General features: G+C 67.3%; 1 protein-coding gene across 2 annotated transcripts; it reads right to left on the bottom strand.

Moving 5' to 3' along the window:
• Positions 1-73: 73 nt before the first annotated feature.
• Positions 74-14,605, bottom strand: MAP7D1 (MAP7 domain containing 1). Of its 2 annotated transcripts, XM_030964397.1 has the most exons (18): positions 14,508-14,605; positions 8,161-8,820; positions 7,988-8,056; positions 7,068-7,231; positions 6,610-6,724; positions 4,773-4,883; positions 3,271-3,393; positions 3,003-3,145; positions 2,758-2,891; positions 2,313-2,662; positions 2,062-2,236; positions 1,837-1,996; positions 1,474-1,578; positions 1,297-1,350; positions 1,138-1,195; positions 939-1,056; positions 669-859; positions 74-595 (listed from the first exon to the last, which is right to left on the bottom strand). In XM_030964397.1, exons 1-18 carry the CDS (start codon positions 14,563-14,565, stop codon positions 585-587), a joined length of 2,799 nt encoding a protein of 932 aa, XP_030820257.1. In that variant the 5' UTR covers positions 14,566-14,605; the 3' UTR covers positions 74-584. The 2 variants fall into 2 exon arrangements, with proteins under 2 accessions (XP_030820257.1, XP_030820258.1); XM_030964398.1 differs by lacking the exon at positions 4,773-4,883.
• Positions 14,606-15,946: the final 1,341 nt, after the last annotated feature.

Here is a 15,946-nt window from a genome sequence, read left to right as displayed (position 1 = left end):
CGGGAGAGCGCCCTGCCCAGCCCAGCCCTGCCCTGCCCAGTCCCCTTCCCGGACACAGAGAGGCACGCCGAGGGCATTGTCCACTTTTAATTGTTGTCAAAGGTTGTCTGGATGCATAACACTGTCACAAGGGCACAGAGCAGCGTGGTGCCGGCCGGGCCCGGGGACACTGGACACACGGACATGCGGGGGAACGTGGGCACCGGGAGCTGTGACACGGCTTCCCCCCGCCCCGAGCCCCCCAGAGCATCCCCACGCCCGGCCGGCTCTATTTACAGTATTCACAGACGTTGTACCCAGCGAGTTAAATAACTACATCATTACACCACACGTCTGGGGCGGCTCCGGCGGGCTGCGAGGGTGGGCTGTCAGTCTGATAAGGTGCATATTTAAAATAAAAAAAACCCAACAAAACGAAATAAAAACGAGAACAAAGAGAGGAGCCAGGCGTCCTCGCCGGGGCCCTGCAGCCCCCAGGCACCCGGGAGGAGCAGCGAGGGTCGTGTTGTGACGACTGCTACAGGTCTGCGTGGGCCACCGGGGTCAGGGCGCAGGCACTGGCCCTGGGGACATCAGCCAGGCCCTCACAGCACCTCTGTGGGTGGGGAGAGCGGTGTGAGCTTGGGATGCTCACAGCAGCGTCCCCCCACAGCCCTCCTGCTTCTCACCTGTCACCTGCGGCGGCTTCACCACAGCCTGCTTGAGGAAGGGCTCCTTGTCGCCGAAGGGGATGATGCTGCCGGGGCTGCCACCATGGTGGGAGAGATCCCGCAGCTCCTTGGAGCCCTCGCTGCCCGAGAAGCCGTTCTCGTGCTTGCCGGGCTGCACGCCGTTCACCAGGGCTGCCGCCTCCTTGGAGCTGTGGGATGGGAGGGCTGGGCTCAGCCCCGGCCCTGCCGCCCCCTGGCTCCCCCCCCGGTGTCCCCGCGGTGTCTCACCTTGGCTGCAGCCCCTCGCCCACCAAGCCCTTCGTTCCCCCTGGCGTCCCTGCGCTTGGGGTCTCTGTCTCCGGGAGCTCCTCTGCCTTGGGGATTGGCCCCAGGTGCTTCTCGCGGCCTGAGGACATGGCAGAACCTGGCTCAGCCGTGGCCTGGGCCAGAGCAGGGCTGGGGGGAGCAGCCCGGGGTGCCCACACACCTGGGACATCTTCTTGCTCGGCTGCTTTCCCGTTCACCACCTTCTTGTCGTCCTTCTTCTGCAGGGACAGGAGAGCTGTGAGGGGCTGCAGGCAGGGGCAGGAGGGCTCTGTCGAGTGCCCAAGTCCCCAGTGCCCCAGGACAGAGGACAGGCTCCCACCTTGGTGTCTGCTGCGTCCGACTTGCGTGTCCTCTTCATGATCTCCTCCAGGCGCTGCAGTCACACAGGGACTCACACACAGCCCTGACCACCCAGACCTGCCCCTGGTGCCAGGCAGGATCCCTTCCAGGGAAAAACCTGCCGTGCCGCATGCCTGGAGATGCCCCCCAGCCTCACCTTCTTCCTCTCCAGCCGCTCCTGCTCCTCACGCTGGAAGTGCTTCTCCCGCTCCAGGCGCTGCCGCTCAGCCTCTTCGCGCGCCCGCACCTCGGCCTCTTCCTTCTGTGCCACAGCAGGGCAGGAAGGGATTACTTGTGATAGGGGGAAAGGGATGGGGCAGGGACTGTGGGGATGTGCTGCCTGGACAGCTCAGCACAGCCCTGCTCCAGTTCCCTCCTGCAACTCTGGGTCTTGAGGGACTTCACCCCTTCAACCCCATGGAGAGTGAATCACAGGAGAACATCCCCGCCTTCCTCCTCCATCCCTGCCTTTGCCCCCCACCTCCTGCAGCCCCTTTCCCCCACACTCTGTCACCCCCACCTGTCTCTGCAGCCGCTCCACTTCCTCTCGCTCAGCCCGGGCTCTCTCCTGGGCCTCTCGTTCCTCCTGCAGCCGCCGCTCCTCCTCCCGCTGCCGTGCCAGGGCCTCCCTCCGGCTCTGCTCCTCGGCCGCCCGCTGTGCCCGCTCCTCCTGCGCCCGCCTGCGGGGACGGAGCCCTGAGCACGGCAGGAGCCCGGGGCTGGGGGCCAAGGGGACAACACCCACCTCTCCTGCTCCTCCTGCTCCCGGCGCTCCCGCTCCTCCCGCTCCCGCTGCTCCCGGGCCTGGCGTCGTTTCTCCGCCAACAGCCGGGCAGCCTCCTCCCGGTCCGTGGTGCCGGCAGGGGGTCTGGCTGGGGGGCTGGCTGCCACAGGGCCGGGGGCTGCAGGGACTGGGGGGCCTGGGGGAAGCAGGCAGTGTCAGGGCTGCTCTGGCTTCTCCCAGCCCTGCAGCTTCCCCAGTGACACTGTACCCACCTGCTGTCGGTTCTGCGGGCACTTTGGGGGGCTCAGGAAGGGCTGGGGGTGCCGGACCCCGCTCCTCCTCCTTCTTCTCCCGTGTCTTTGCCTGGCCCTCCTGCTCCCCCCGCTCCTCCCGAGCCCTGGCCCGCACCTTGGGGGAGGAATGGACGCTTCGAGGCAAGGGTGGCTTGTGGGGAGAGCTGAGGGCCGGGCTGGGGGACGCCGGGCGGGCCTTGGGGGTGGCAGGGGACGAGGGACGGTTCTTGGGAGTGGCAGGGGATGAGGGACGGTTCTTGGGGGTGGCAGGGGATGAAGGACGGTTCTTGGGGGCAGCAGGGGATGAGGGACGGTTCTTGGGGCCGGGGCTGCAAACAGAGCAAGAGACAGTGTTAGTGGGGCTGGGGCAGCCCTCGGGTGGGGTCAGGGGCTGGGAAGCCCCAGGGTGGGTGGGGGTCCCAACCTGCTGTCAGCCGCAGGCAGGAGCCGGGGCTGTGCCGCCGGCAGTGACTGCCGCTTCCTGAGGCTGCGCTCGCGGGACAGGGCGCTGCGCTCCTTGGCATTCTCCCGATCCTTCTCCTTCTTCTCCTTCTTCTTCTGCTCCGGCCAAGGACAGACAGAGATGGCGTCAGCGCTGGGTGCTGGGCTTGGCTGGGAGCCACGCCATGCCCCACAGCTGCCCTGGCACCCCTGGGAGGTGGCACTCACGGGTGAGGGCTCGGTCCTGCGGCGCGGCGTCACGTCAGGGCTGGCGGCGGCCGCCTTCCGGCGCTCCCAGCAGCGGTGGGGCAGGCGGTGGTTGTGGCAGGGGCTGAGGGGGCTGGCGGAGGCTGAGCGGGGGCACACGGGCACTGGGGGAGGAGTGAGCAGGGTCAGGATGGAGCTGGCACTAATGTCAGCTGCCCACTGACTCCAGGCTCTCTTATCCCGGTTGGCTGTGCCAGGAGCCGCGTGTCCCTGTCCCCTGGGGGCTCACCCTGCTCCTTGCCATTCCCCGCCAGCGTCACGGCGCTCCGGCTGCGGGCTAGGAAGGACAGGGTGGGCGTCATCAGCCGGTCCACGATGCTGCTCTCCCATGGGCTCAGCTGCAAGCTCCGGTCTGGGGAGGGAGAGGGGCCATTAGTGCACCACAAAGCTCCAGACTCCAGTCCTGCTCTCACAGCCGCCGCTGGGAGGGAGCAGCCGCGTGTCTGCAGCAATACCACGGCGCATGCACAGTTCCAGGATGTCCAGAGCTTGGGGAGGGGTCCCCACGGCCCCACAGAGCTGAGCAGGATGAAGGGCTGTGCCCGTGGGTGGGTGTGGGTGCCTGTGGACGGCGCTGTGGCATGACGACAGTGGTGCCCTTGTGTCCTCTGGACACTGCAGTCACCATGTACCAGTGGTGCTGGGTCTCACCCTGGTGACAGCAGCCCCCCTGCTCTGCCTTCTCCTTGTGCCCAGCAATGGCACCCTTCTGTGCCCCTGCCCTGTGTGAGCGAGGCCCTGGCACATACCAGCTGCCCGGGGGACACCACAGTGTGCCCTCATCCCACGGGAGCTGTGCTAAATCACCAGGCCAGGATTACAGCACCCACGGAACGGCGATGCCTGGCCACACAGCTGGCTCAGCTGGGCACCAAGCTGCCACTGGCTGCCCTGCAGCACATGTCACCAAACACCCTGCGGCGCATGGGAACCACCCATGGAGACAGGGCCCCTCTGCCCCTCTCCACTGGGCATCAGGCCAGGGGCAGCACCAGCTGCTGGGAGGGGAGAGCACAGAGCCATGGATGCTGCAGGGGGACAGGGTGGCAGGTCTGGCACGGGCCCAGGGAGATGCTGCTCCCATTGGGGCAGTGCTGACAGCCCCCAGGTGCCTGTCCCTGGGCTGAGCCTCAGCACAGGGCGGTGGGAGCTGCCTGCGTCACCACAGCCACCGGCGTCAGCTGCTCTGGCTATTTATACCCATCCGGGAAGGCGCCCATCGCCAGGCAACCCCGAAACACAACAGCACTGGACACATCCCTCTGTTGGACACATCCCTCTGGCATGGCTGCAGCACTGGGCAGCGCTCCCAGGGCCAGGATGACCTTGCAGCACCACCATGGCCACAGAGCTCTGTGGCACTCAGGAGCCTGTGGGGGCACTGGCACCGTGCCCAGCCCCAGGAGGGCAGGTGACAGGCAGCCCCTCTGTGGCTGCTCCAGAACCCACCAGAGATGCCCTGGGGCAGGGAGCCAAGCTCCCATCCTCATCCTGGCGCCCCATGGGGCTGCCACCACATAGCCATTCCTCCTCCTCCTTTTCCTTCTCCTCCCAGCCCACACAGCCTCAAGGAGCCACCGGCCGGTTCCAGCCTCCTCCCCCAAACAGCAAACGGCTTCTCCTCTCTCCGCGGGCACCTGGGGATGGGGGACCCTGGCATCAGGGGTCCCCAGCACTGGGCAGGGGCCTGGCTGTGCCCCCTGCGCTGGGGCAAACGCAAAGGGCTCTTACTTCTACTGGGAGAGTTCCAGAGGGTGGCGGAGGATTTGGAGAGCCGCTTGTTGATTATAGAGTCGACGTGTTTGGGGAGGTTTACAGCGGACACCGAGCACCGGCTCGCACCTGGAGGAGGGAAAAGACACAAGGGCATTAAGGTCCCGGGGCCGGGGCCAGGCCCCCCACATGCAGCATGCACGGACGTGCCAGGGCACTGGGGCAGAAGTGGAACGACCAGGGGAGATGCTGGAGTCCAGGGACACAGCACAGAATGGGGCAGGAGATGCTGGAATCCAGGGACAAGGTACAGAGTGGGGCAGGAGATGCTGGAATCCAGGGACACAACACAGAATGTGACAGGAGGTGCTGGAGTCTGGGGACACGGCACAGAGTGGGACAGGAGATGCTGGAATCCAGTGACACGGCACAGAGTGGGGCCAGAGGAGACACTGGTGTCTGGGGACACGACACACAGCACTGGCATTCAGTATGGCAGTGTCTGAACCCTGCAGGGTCATGCTGGGATCATGCAGGAATCTCATCCTCAGAGAGCCAGGGAGGCTCCCAGGCCCCACTACAACAATTTTCCCAAACACAGTCCTGGGAATCAGGAGCGGGTGACCGGGGACCTCGGCAGCACCAGGCGAGCATCCACCCTGGGGGAGCAGGGTGAGGGCAGCAGGTCCAGACAGACACGAGACAACATCACACCGGTGCTGGGTCACTATGGCACTGCCAGGACAGTGCTGGTGGCTGGCAGCACCTCCACAGGTAGCTGGGATCTCCCCACCCTGCCTGGCTCCTCTGGACAAACAGCCAGGGAAGCTCAGGGCTGGTGGAGGCGGGAGATTGGTGAGTGACAGCTGGCAGCAGCTCCAGCAGCTCATCCCGATGGGAGGTGGCAGGGGAAGGTGTCCCCTTGCCTGACCCTGCCAGGTGCTGCACCACAGACACCCCGAGTGTGCCACGAGCCACAGTGGCACCCATGCCACCAAGACAGGCGTGCCCAGAACGTGGAGCCTGTACACACAGCCCAGCCAGGTACAGCTGGGCACGCAACACCTGAACACACAGCACTGGGCACATGGTGCCAGTACACACAGCCTGGCACACAACACCTGTACACAGCCCGGCCAGGTACAGCCAGGAACACAACACCTGTACACAGTCTGGCCAGGTACAGCCAGGGCCACCACAGATGCCCCATGGCACATGAAGGCCAGACAGTTCCTCTCAGCGCTCTCCTCTATGGCACCATCCATGCCAGACAGTGCTGGCACCTGCCAGCACAGCACAGCCATCAGGGGACAGTGGACACCTCCACTTGTCCAAGTGCTGAATTGTGCAGGGTGTCCCCAAGAAGCTCCCACGGAGCAGGACCAGCTTCTGCAGCCACACATACAGCCATGGTCACCTCCATACTGGACCTGGAGGGGCCAAGCACTGCCCCCACCCAGCTGGGGGACAAGGGGACACGCCGCAGCACAGACCCCAGCCAGAGCCTGCAGAGGCCTCGTGCAGCCCCACAGCCCCTGGGGCCAGGGGCTCTTCACAGCTGCTGGACACCTGGCAGCGTGGCCATGGCATGCTGAGGCAGCCAGGGCTGCCCCCAGGCAGGTCTCTGCGTGGAACAGGGACTGTGACACACAGCCTCCAGCTTACACCCAGCCCCACAGGAGCAGGGAACAGCCACGGGACCCCATCAGTCCCCAGCAGAGCCCAGAGTGATGGCAGCATGCCCCACCAAGTGGGGCTGAGCTGGGTTTGAGGGCTGGCAGAGAGATGCCCAGCTGCCCCCACAGCTGTCAGAGCCACAGGGTGCCCAGGTGCCTGTGCCCAGCCCAGCACTCACCATCCTTGTGTGCAGGGGAGCCGTGGTGCAGGGCCCCAGCCCAGGACCACCGCTGCTGCCGGATCTCTGCCCAAGTCTTCTTGACCGACCGCTGGATTGCTGCCTCATAGCGCTCCTGCCCGAGGGAGAGGGACAGGCTGAGCCCAGCAGCTGGGGGAGCAGGGCTGGGGCCAGCCAGAGCCTCCCAGCATGAGGCCATGGCAGAGATTGGGGTGCTTAGAGAGGGACAGGACAGTGATGCCTGCCCTGGCCAGGGCACACGTGCTGAGCAGCACAGCGCAGGCTCTGCACCAGGAAGGAGGGGCAGCAGAGGATGCATACAGTGGGCATCTCCTCAAGGGTTCATGAAGCATCTCCTGAAGAGTGCTGGAGCCACGAGAACCCCTCAGGGATTGCATCCCACGTGCCACCCCAGTCCCCCTGCCCACTGCACCCACGATACCCATCCCCATGCCCACCTTATTCTTCTCCAGCTTCTGCCTCTGCCGCTCCTCCAGGACCGCCCGGCGCTTCTCCGCCCGCAGCCGCTGCTCCTCCAGCCGCTTGCGCCGCTCCTCCAGCTGCTTCTCCCGCAGCAGCCGCGCCTTCTCCTCCTTCTCCAGCCACAGCACCCGCTTGGCAGCTGTGGGGGCAGCGGGGTGGCACCGGAGGCACAGCCTGGGGCAGCGCCGTGCTGGGACCGCGTGCCCATGCCGGTGGCGTGGGGCCACGGGCCGGCTGCGGCCGGGGCAGGCAGGGCAGGCAGCATCAGGGCCGGCCGGCGAGGGAGGGGTTTGGGCCAGGACAAAAGGAAGGCCGGGAGCCCGCCGGGAGCCCGCCGAGCCGCGCGGTGAACAATGGGGGAATGAGGGTGGAAAGAGCGCGGGGACAAGGAGGCCCCATGCTCAGCGCAGGGGCCCTGCTCGCCTGCTGCCCCGAGCCACTGTGGGGCTGCTGGGGCTGCCTGCACATGGCAGAGCTGGGTACGAGGGCTGGTGGCACGGGGAGTACCCAGAGCAGGGAGCAACAGTGTGTGCTGGGGGGTCAGCAGCATGCCTGAGGGTCAGCCGTGTGCCTGGGGGTCAGCAGTGTGCCTAGGGGTCAGCAGCATGTCTGGGGGTCAGCAATGTGCCTGGGGGTCAGTGGTGTGCCCGGGGATCAGCCATGTGCCTGGGGCTCAGCAGCATGTCTGGGGGTCAGCAATGTGCCTGGGGGTCAGCGGTGTGCCTGGGGATCAGCAGTGTGCCAGGGGATCAGTGATGTGCCTGGTGGGCAGAGCTGCCAGCACTGCAGTTCGCACCCAGGCTCAGCTCACCACGGCTAATGGGATTGCCCATGACCCAGCAAAGCTCCTTAGCCCCTGCCTCCCTCCCATCCACTTTCCCTCCCAGCTCCATACCCAGGTACTTGGCTCGTTCCTCGCGCCGCTCCTTTGCCTGCTTGTGCCTTGCCTGGGCTTTCTGGGCATCTGCAGAGGGGAAACAGCACCAGGGTAGTGCCCAGCCCCACCGGGCATCGATTGTGCCCACGGGGTGCAGCATCACTGAAGCACCACAACCTCCGGGCACCCACCTTGCTTGGGCCGGGGGCTGGCAGCAGGAGATGGTGAGGGGCGGCTGCTCCGGGGGCTCACGTCCTTTGAGGGCCCGGCTGTGGCACCCAGGGAGCTCTTGGCATCAGGAGGGGCCCCCTCGGTGGCAGCTGGGGCTGGGGGCTGGCTCCCGTGGGGCAGCGTCTCCACGGAGCACGGGGCGGCAGCGTGGACGGGGACAGGCTGGCCAGGGGGGTGGGACAGGGCCTCTTCTTTGGGGTGCTCCATCCCAGGCAGCTTGGGGGGTCCAGGGGTGGACTGGTCACCCCGGGGGGGAACACTCTGTGCTGAGGGGACCACAGTGGCAGGGCTGGGGGACACGGGCTGTCCTGGCAGTGCTACGGCTGCAGGGCCGGGTCGGTCACGCTGCGGGGGGCTGCTCTCAGAGGGGGGCAGCACGGCTGGGGGGCACACGGGCTGATGGGAGGGGGGCACGGCTGCAGGGATGGGCGAGACGATCTTCTCAGAGGGGCTGATGGCTGCAGGGACGGGTGGGACAGTCTTCTCCGAGGGGATGACATGCGGGGGGCCGGGTCGGTCATGCTGGGGGAAGCTGCGCTCTCCCTGCAGGGCACCCCCAGGCGTAGGGGGTGGCACGGAGGGCGGGGGGACGCTGTCTCCCATCGGCGATGGTGGCTTCCCTGCAAGAGGCACAGAGCAGAACACAAGGTCACTCAGCTGGGGAAGCCTGTGGAAGACCCATCTTCTCCAAACACAGCCCTCAGGGGACACAGCCCTGTCCCCTCAAACACAACCCTCAGGACCCCAAGGAGGGCAGTGGGACCCCACCTCAGCCCTGCTGCTGCTGCTGCTGCCCCAGTCCTGGGGGGCACCCGCAGCGGGTGCCAGGCGCTGGTGCACACAATGCACAGAGGGACAGCCGGGCTCCACCAGGCACTGCCACCACAAAGCTGCCCTTCATGCCCTGGCAGCTGCCACTCGGCCCTGCCATGGGGGGACACAGGGCCAGAGACCCCCAGGGGCACAGGGACCCACACACTCCCCTGCCACTGTCCCCAGGGGACGAGGACGTCGAGCACTTCCGCGGCGCAGCCGGAGGCAGGATGGGCGCGGGCCTGGCCTGACGTCACCGTGACAGCCCGTGGCCCCCACGGACCCGCAGCCATGAACTCATGGCCCAGGAATGCACACCAGGCTGCCAGACAGAGCCCCCTCCCCGCGTGGGGCCAGCCCTGGGGCAGCCTGGGGGATGTCCCCCATTCTGGGTGACCCCTGGGCACCCTGAGCACAGCCCAAAGCGGTGCCAGCGTCTGGCAATGCCATGCCATGTGCTTTCTGTAGAAATGGTGTTGGAAGTGTCCACAGGGACAACAGTGGTGGTGACTCCCCCGGCCCCCATTATCAGCCCTCTGCAAACAAACCCTTCAGTATTTGCCAGGATCCCAACTCCAACCCCTATGCAGTGGCAGCACTGTCACTTGTGGCCAGAATGATGCCAGACCCACCCCAGGACACACAGTTCCAGCCCCATGGACACCACTGCTGTGAGCCCCTGGCTCCAGGGGGGGATGGCAGAACCTCGGTGACCAGCAGCCACCACCAGCTGATGTCACACACAGCTCAGCCGTGTTTGCAGAGCTCTCCACAGCCCTCAGCGAGGGGCAAAGTGTGGGCTCTGCAAACACAGCCGGCGCCGCTCCTCACCCACCCCACGGCTCCTCACCCACCCTACAGCTCCTCACCCACCCCATGCTGGAGTGCTCCAAGCCAGGGTCAGCCCAGGCTGCCCAAACAGGCACTGGGCACTGCCAGCCTCCTGCACTGACAGCATGGGCACGCCCCAGGTCCCCTGGTCCCCAGAGAAGGGCTGGGGGTGCTGCTGCAGCCCCCCAGGCCAGGGCTGTGCCAACAGGGTTCCCCCACCCTGGACTCCGTGGGGACACAGGCAGCCCCGGCCCCCCCGCAGACTTTCCGGGTATTTTGTGCTGCAGGAAGCCAGCCCATCCCCTGGCCCCGATCCTGCACATCCCACGTCCCCAGAGCTGCGCCCTGCGAGGCAGCCATCGGTCTGATGAGGGGCTGGGACTGGGGGGTGCCCTGCTCTGTCCCCCCATGGCTGCCCCAGATAGGCAACCCCAAGCAGCAGGGCTTGGCAGCCCCCAGGTGCCAGATCCCGGCATGGCACCTGCAGTGTCACTGCGTGTGAACCAGCTGGGAGGGGTGACCACTGTGGCGGCACAGCCAAGTGCTGCCCACAGGGTGTGAAAGCATCAAGGCCAGGCTGATCCCCTGAGCAGATGGAAATACCTCAGAGAGCCCTGGGCATGTGGGGAGCACTGGCAGGGGACAGTGGGTGCCTCCTGCCACTCCACACAGCCAGGCACAGAGCCCTGAGCAGGATCTGCCCTGCCCCATGGCCAGAGAGACAACAGCACCTGTGGCCAGGGCAGGGCTGTGGGCACGGCCAAGACCTCCAGGCCCAGCCAAGCCCCCCAAGGTGGGGCAGGGCCGGCCCTGCCGCCATCTGTCCCTGTCGCTGCTCCAGCACGGCAGCTGCCCTGAAACCCAACGCTGCCTGCGCCCAGGCGGCGCGGGCGTCCCCTCTCCCCCGGCCGGGGCATTCCACACGGATTAGCTCCCGTCCCCCCAGACACGCAGGCACGGCTGCCCTGCAGCACCCAGCCCCATGGTGCTGCCACCGGGACGGCGCCATGCCCAGCACAGGGTTGGGTGCTGCCCTCGATGCCGCACACCCAGCCCGTCCTGCTGCTCCCATGGGTTCCTTCGGCACTGGTGCCCGTGCCACCGAGCGCCAGCGGCACCTCCAGCCCGGCAGTGCCCGGTGCAGCGCGGTTCCTTGGCCGGCACATGGCCAGGGATGCTCAGCCAGGCGCAGGCAGATCCCGGTGCCGTGAAGCGAGAGCACATCGAGGCCCGCGGGCGCTGCTCGGACCAGCAGCCCTCGTTAACTGTCCCTGCAGGGCACTGCCCAAAAGGACGGGGGGGCACCCGCCCGATGTCACCTCAGCTCCCCTCAGCTCCGTATCCTTGTGTTCCCGCTCTGAAGCACAGCCAGGGCAGCCACAGGCAGCTCCACGTGCCCAGCGGGGCAGGGGGCATCAGCAGGGCTGATGGTGCACTGGAGGTCATTGCTGAGCAGTGGAAAGCCACCCAGAGGTGCTGGTGTCACAGTGCCCAGCCAGCCTGACCATTGCAGCAGTGCCTGCTGTGCCAAGGACAAGACCCTGGGGCCAGCTCAAAGAGCCACTGCTGGCCCTGCAGGGCTGCTCCCCACAGCCCTGGGGACATCCATGTGTGCAATACACCCTCAGGCCCTCTCTAGTGCAGCTGTTCCCAGCTGCCTCCCCTGCCTTGATAGCAGCCCCATGGGGATGAGTCCCTGGGTCTCTCCTTGCCAGCAGGTCCTGGTGCAGAGCAGGAAGGCAGCCGTGGCCACAGAGCAGGGATGGCTCTGTGGGTGGTGGTATCCACTCTGTCTGAGGCCACCAGAGCACCGTGGCATGCACCAGGATGCTCCAAGCCCTGGGGGTGCTCCAAACCCCAGTGCTGCCCCTGTTCCCACCCTCAGCTCCACACTCAGACGTGCCTTGGGGCTGAGCCCTGCCTTGTCCCACCCAGCTCCTGTGATTCCCGTGTGCTGCAGCAACCCTCACACCTGGATGACAGGGACAGTGAGCAAGTGCTCCTGACACATCCCTGGAACGTCCACAGCACATTCCCAACACGTCCCCACTATGTCCTGCCTGCAGGCACAGCACTGACACGCACCCTCACATGCCTGGGCAGGGAGATATGGGCAAAGCCAGCAGCCCCCGCCTTAGGGGCGGCCAGTGCCACCCTGGCAGCCACCATCAGCAATGACACCCTGTCCTCAACGGGGACAGCCACCTGCAGCCTGTCCCCAGGCACATGGGCACTGTCACCCAGGGCTGGCTCCTCTCCCCGCCACCTTGGAGCCAGTGAGACACAGCTGGCAGCTGGCTGGGCTTCAGCCACAGTGCCCCACCACTGCCCAGAGCCCCGCTCTGGGGGACAGGCTGGAGCAGGGCAGGAGGGGACAGGCAGCAGGGCCCCTGCCAGGGCACAACCAGGTGCCAGGCAGGAAAAAGAGGCATATCCAGCCTCCCTTCCCAGGGCTCGTGTGCTGCCAAGGCTCTGGGATAGGGGTATGGGGGCAGCCATGGGGGAACTGCACCAGCCCCTGGGCCAGGGCAGGGGTCACTGAGCTCCTGGAGCCAGCAGTGACATGACGAGCTGGAGAGCAGCAAGGGGAACTTGGGATCTCGTGGTGAGAGCAAGGCCAGAGCCAGGGGGTTTCCAGGGTTTAAAACACACACGAAGGAAAGAGCTGGAGCTGCTGCTGCTGCCCCAGCACCCCCACAGCAAACCATGGCTGTGGTCACAGTGCAAGCCCAACCAGCCTGAGGGCAGGGGCAGGAACACCTGCCCACCATCCATCTGGCACGCTGGCAGTGGTGACAGGAGGTGCCCTCGTCCTTGGGGCGACCCGTGCGGCGCCACCAGTGCCCAGGGCAGCCAGCCCAGGCGCGCTCCCGAAAACCTGTCTACTAGCATCATGCTGGGAAACAGAAACCTGGCTGGAAGGCAGGGCATGGGGCTCCGAGCCTGCCAGCATCCAGCCCCTTGGGGAGCAGGTCAGTACCCCCAAAAAACAGGTCCTGTGCCTCACAACACGGATGTGGCACCTACCAGGGCTGGGGCCGTGCAGGATCCAGCTCTGTTCCCAGCAGGCTGCCTGTGGGGCTGCCCGACCCTGCTCTGAGCCCTCCAAGGAGCGAGAGCTGTGCTAACTATTTTGGACATGGCACCACGGGACTGTCACATCACCACTCTGCACGTCGCATCACGTTGCTCTGACGGTTTCGCAGCAGCGGCTCCCGCGCTGGGAGAACTCCCGAGCTGCTGCTCCCAAACACAGGCACTGGTGGGCAACCAGCTCGCCCTCCCTCTCCTCTGTGCCAAGGGAGAAGGGCTGGAGAAGCTGGGGGAAACCTGGATAAGGACAAACCTCTGCCTGCTCCCTGCCTTGGTCCTCGTCCCTCTGTACACCGCATCCCTCTCTGCCCACCTGGGCAGCTCCGCAGGTCACACCCCGCCCTGGCTGCCCTTCAGGTGTTTCTGGCCTCCAGTGCCACTGGTTGCCCCACACATGGTGGGTCTCGACCCCTTGAGTGAAAATCCCATCCCTGCTGGTGGCTCCGAGCCGCTCTAGGCAGCAGGACAGGAAGCAGCCCGGGCTGCCCAGTCATGCAGGTCACCCACACGGGACAGGGCAGGGATGGTCCCCGAAGGAGGACATGGTGCAAAACCGCTCGTGCTCCTTCAGCACCATTCTGTGCTCACAGGAGAGCAGCCAGTGACACACAGGGTGCCCGGGAGCAGCCTGGTCCCCGGGCCGCGACAGCATCGAGCGGGCAGGCCACGGCGGGCGGGAAGGCAGCGGGGGCGACAGCGGGACTCAGACAACATGTCCGGCGCAGGACGCGTCCTTCGGGCAGCGATGGCAGGACCCGCGGCCGGCTGGTGCGGCAGCCGCCGGTTTTCAGCATCGCCGGGAGCCGCAGCCATCCCTCCCTGTCCGCGGGCCCGGGCGATGGAGCGCAGGGGCCGAGGGGGAGGGGAGCCGCCTCTCCTCTTCCTCCCGCGGTGGGAAGCGGCTCCGCGGAGCTCTGCTTAGTCACAGCGAGCGCTGAGCCGGAGCCCCGAGAGGCAGCGCCAACCCCGGCCCCGAGCGCGGCCCCGCCGCCGCCGCCGCCCTCCCCGGTTCATCCCGGGGCAGCGGGACCGGCCCTGCCGGGACCAGCCGCGAGCCCACGCGGCGGGGAGGGGTGGCCCCGGCGGGCGGGGGGCAGCGGGTGCCTCCCATCGGGGGCATCGCCCACCGGCCGGCGGGTACGAGCCGGGGCGGCGCCGGCGCCGCCACCCCCGGGGCTTCCCAAGGGCAGCCCCGCTGCACCCCCCCGGCGGCGGGGCCGGGGCCGCTCCGGCCCTCCCCAAGATGGAAGGGCCGTGCCCGGGCTTTGTCCCTCCCGGGAAGCCGCCCCGGCCCCGGCAGTGCGTCCCCCCCCGCCCCCCTCGGCTCCTCCACCGCCTCCCCGGGCCGCCGGCCCTCCCGCTCCGCCGCATTCCGCGGCCCCGGCCGCCGCATCTCCGCAGGGACGGCGGGCCGCATCCCGCACCCCCGGCAGACCCCGCAGCCCTGGGCCGCATCCCGCAGCCTCGGGCCGCATCCCGCACCCCCACTCCCTGCCGCCCCGCGGTGCGGGAGGGGGCCCCGGGCACCCCCGGAGCCGGTACCGGCGCCGCTGCCGCCGCGGATCCTTACCGAGGGGCTGGGGCTGGGGCCGGGGCTGCGGCTCCCGCCCGGCGCAGCTCCGCTCCATGGCGCGGCAGGCGCAGGGGCTGGCCCAGCCCCGCTCCCCCGGCCCGCGGGGAGGACGCTCGGCGCTCCCCGCCCCGGCCCCGCGGCCCCGGCCGGGGGGAGCGGCCGGGGGATGCTCCGCCTCGCCCCGGCTCCAGACGCGGCCCCGCAGCCCCGAGCCGGCGCCGCTCCTCCCGCAGCCGCGGCTGGGACCCCGCACCCGTCACTCCCGCCTCGGGCCTGTCCCCGCAGCGCTCAGCATCCCCCAGCTTCGCTCGCCCACTCGCCCGCCTCCAGCCCCTGCTCTCTCAGATTTTGGGGCTCGCATACACATTTTACGATGCTCCGGCCACGCGCGAAGCGCTGACCCCGCAGCAAACACGCCCCGCCCCGAGCAGCACCGCGATGCACAGCCAGCACCGCCCGGACCGGCTGCCCCAGCCTCAGGCACCCCAAAAAGACACCGATTTCCCGTTTCCGAGCCCCACCTCAGCTGTTGGAGAGGCCTTGGAGCTGCTGCTCCCCCGCTCCCCGTCACACGTGAGCCTTAGTCACCGCCAGCAACCGCCTCCGCTGGCGGGGCTTCCCCCCGCCCGCATCCCACCCTGCCCCGGTAACCGGCAGACAACAGAGGCCTCTCCTGCTGCCCGGCCCGGAGCAGCGGCCCCCGCTCAGCGCTGAAACCCCTTTGGGCCCTGCTTGGACAGGAATGCAGCAGCACGGCCCGGGTAGGGACGAGTGGGCAGCACCAGCAGTGGATGGAGCACTGCTCCAGGCGCTACAGGGGCACCAGGAGGCAGGGACGCGTCCTTGTCCACCTCGTGGCCAGCCTGCTCCAGGCATCCCGCAGAGTGCCCGGCTCTGGGTGTGTGGATGAGCAAAGTTAGCTTTCTGCGGGCAGCACCCATCAGAGATGCCTGTTTTGGGGATGATGTCACCGCAGGCCAGGAGATCCCCTGCCACTCATCCTCCCTCACCTACCAGGCAAACAGGTTTACCGAAATCCCAGCCCTTTTCCTTGGAAGTGCATTCCCCTGAGTCAGGGATGAGGAGCTCCTCAGCAGACGGGGTGGCCCCACTCTGTGATGCTGCAGGGGTAGCCCTACACCCCGAATCACCCTAAAGTCATCACCCGCCTACAGCCTGTAGCCCTGCACCCTCTCACCTGGCTCAGACAGAGCAGAGGCTTCCTGAAAGTCCCAGAGCCTCGCCTGCCAGCTGACTCCCCAGCAGGGAATGCTGCATGGTCAAACCTCAGCTCTGGGACTGGGCACCCCAGGAGGATGGCAGGGAGAGCAATGTCCCAACAAACTCACAAAGACAGGATATGCCCTGGGACAGGAAAGGGGAACAGCCCCACTCACATTGTTGCAGGGCTGAGCCTCCAAGGGGCTGCAGCAGCC

The sequence above is a fragment of the Camarhynchus parvulus genome, chromosome 23 (genome assembly GCF_901933205.1).
Source record: "Camarhynchus parvulus chromosome 23, STF_HiC, whole genome shotgun sequence".
NCBI lineage: Eukaryota > Metazoa > Chordata > Aves > Passeriformes > Thraupidae > Camarhynchus > Camarhynchus parvulus.
This window is presented reverse-complemented; position numbering and strand designations above follow the sequence as displayed.

Excerpts from the sequence above, each read along its gene's own strand:
- MAP7D1 (XM_030964397.1), bottom strand. The coding sequence starts at position 14,565 with ATGGAGCGGAGCTGCGCCGGGCGGGAGCCGCAGCCCCGGCCCCAGCCC. Across the intron at positions 7,232-7,987 it reads GGAACGAGCCAAGTACCTGG|CTGCCAAGCGGGTGCTGTGG; the intron begins GTATGGAGCTGG and ends CTGCCCCCACAG. Across the intron at positions 2,892-3,002 it reads GCAGGACCGAGCCCTCACCC|AAGAAGAAGGAGAAGAAGGA; the intron begins GTGAGTGCCACC and ends TGGCCGGAGCAG.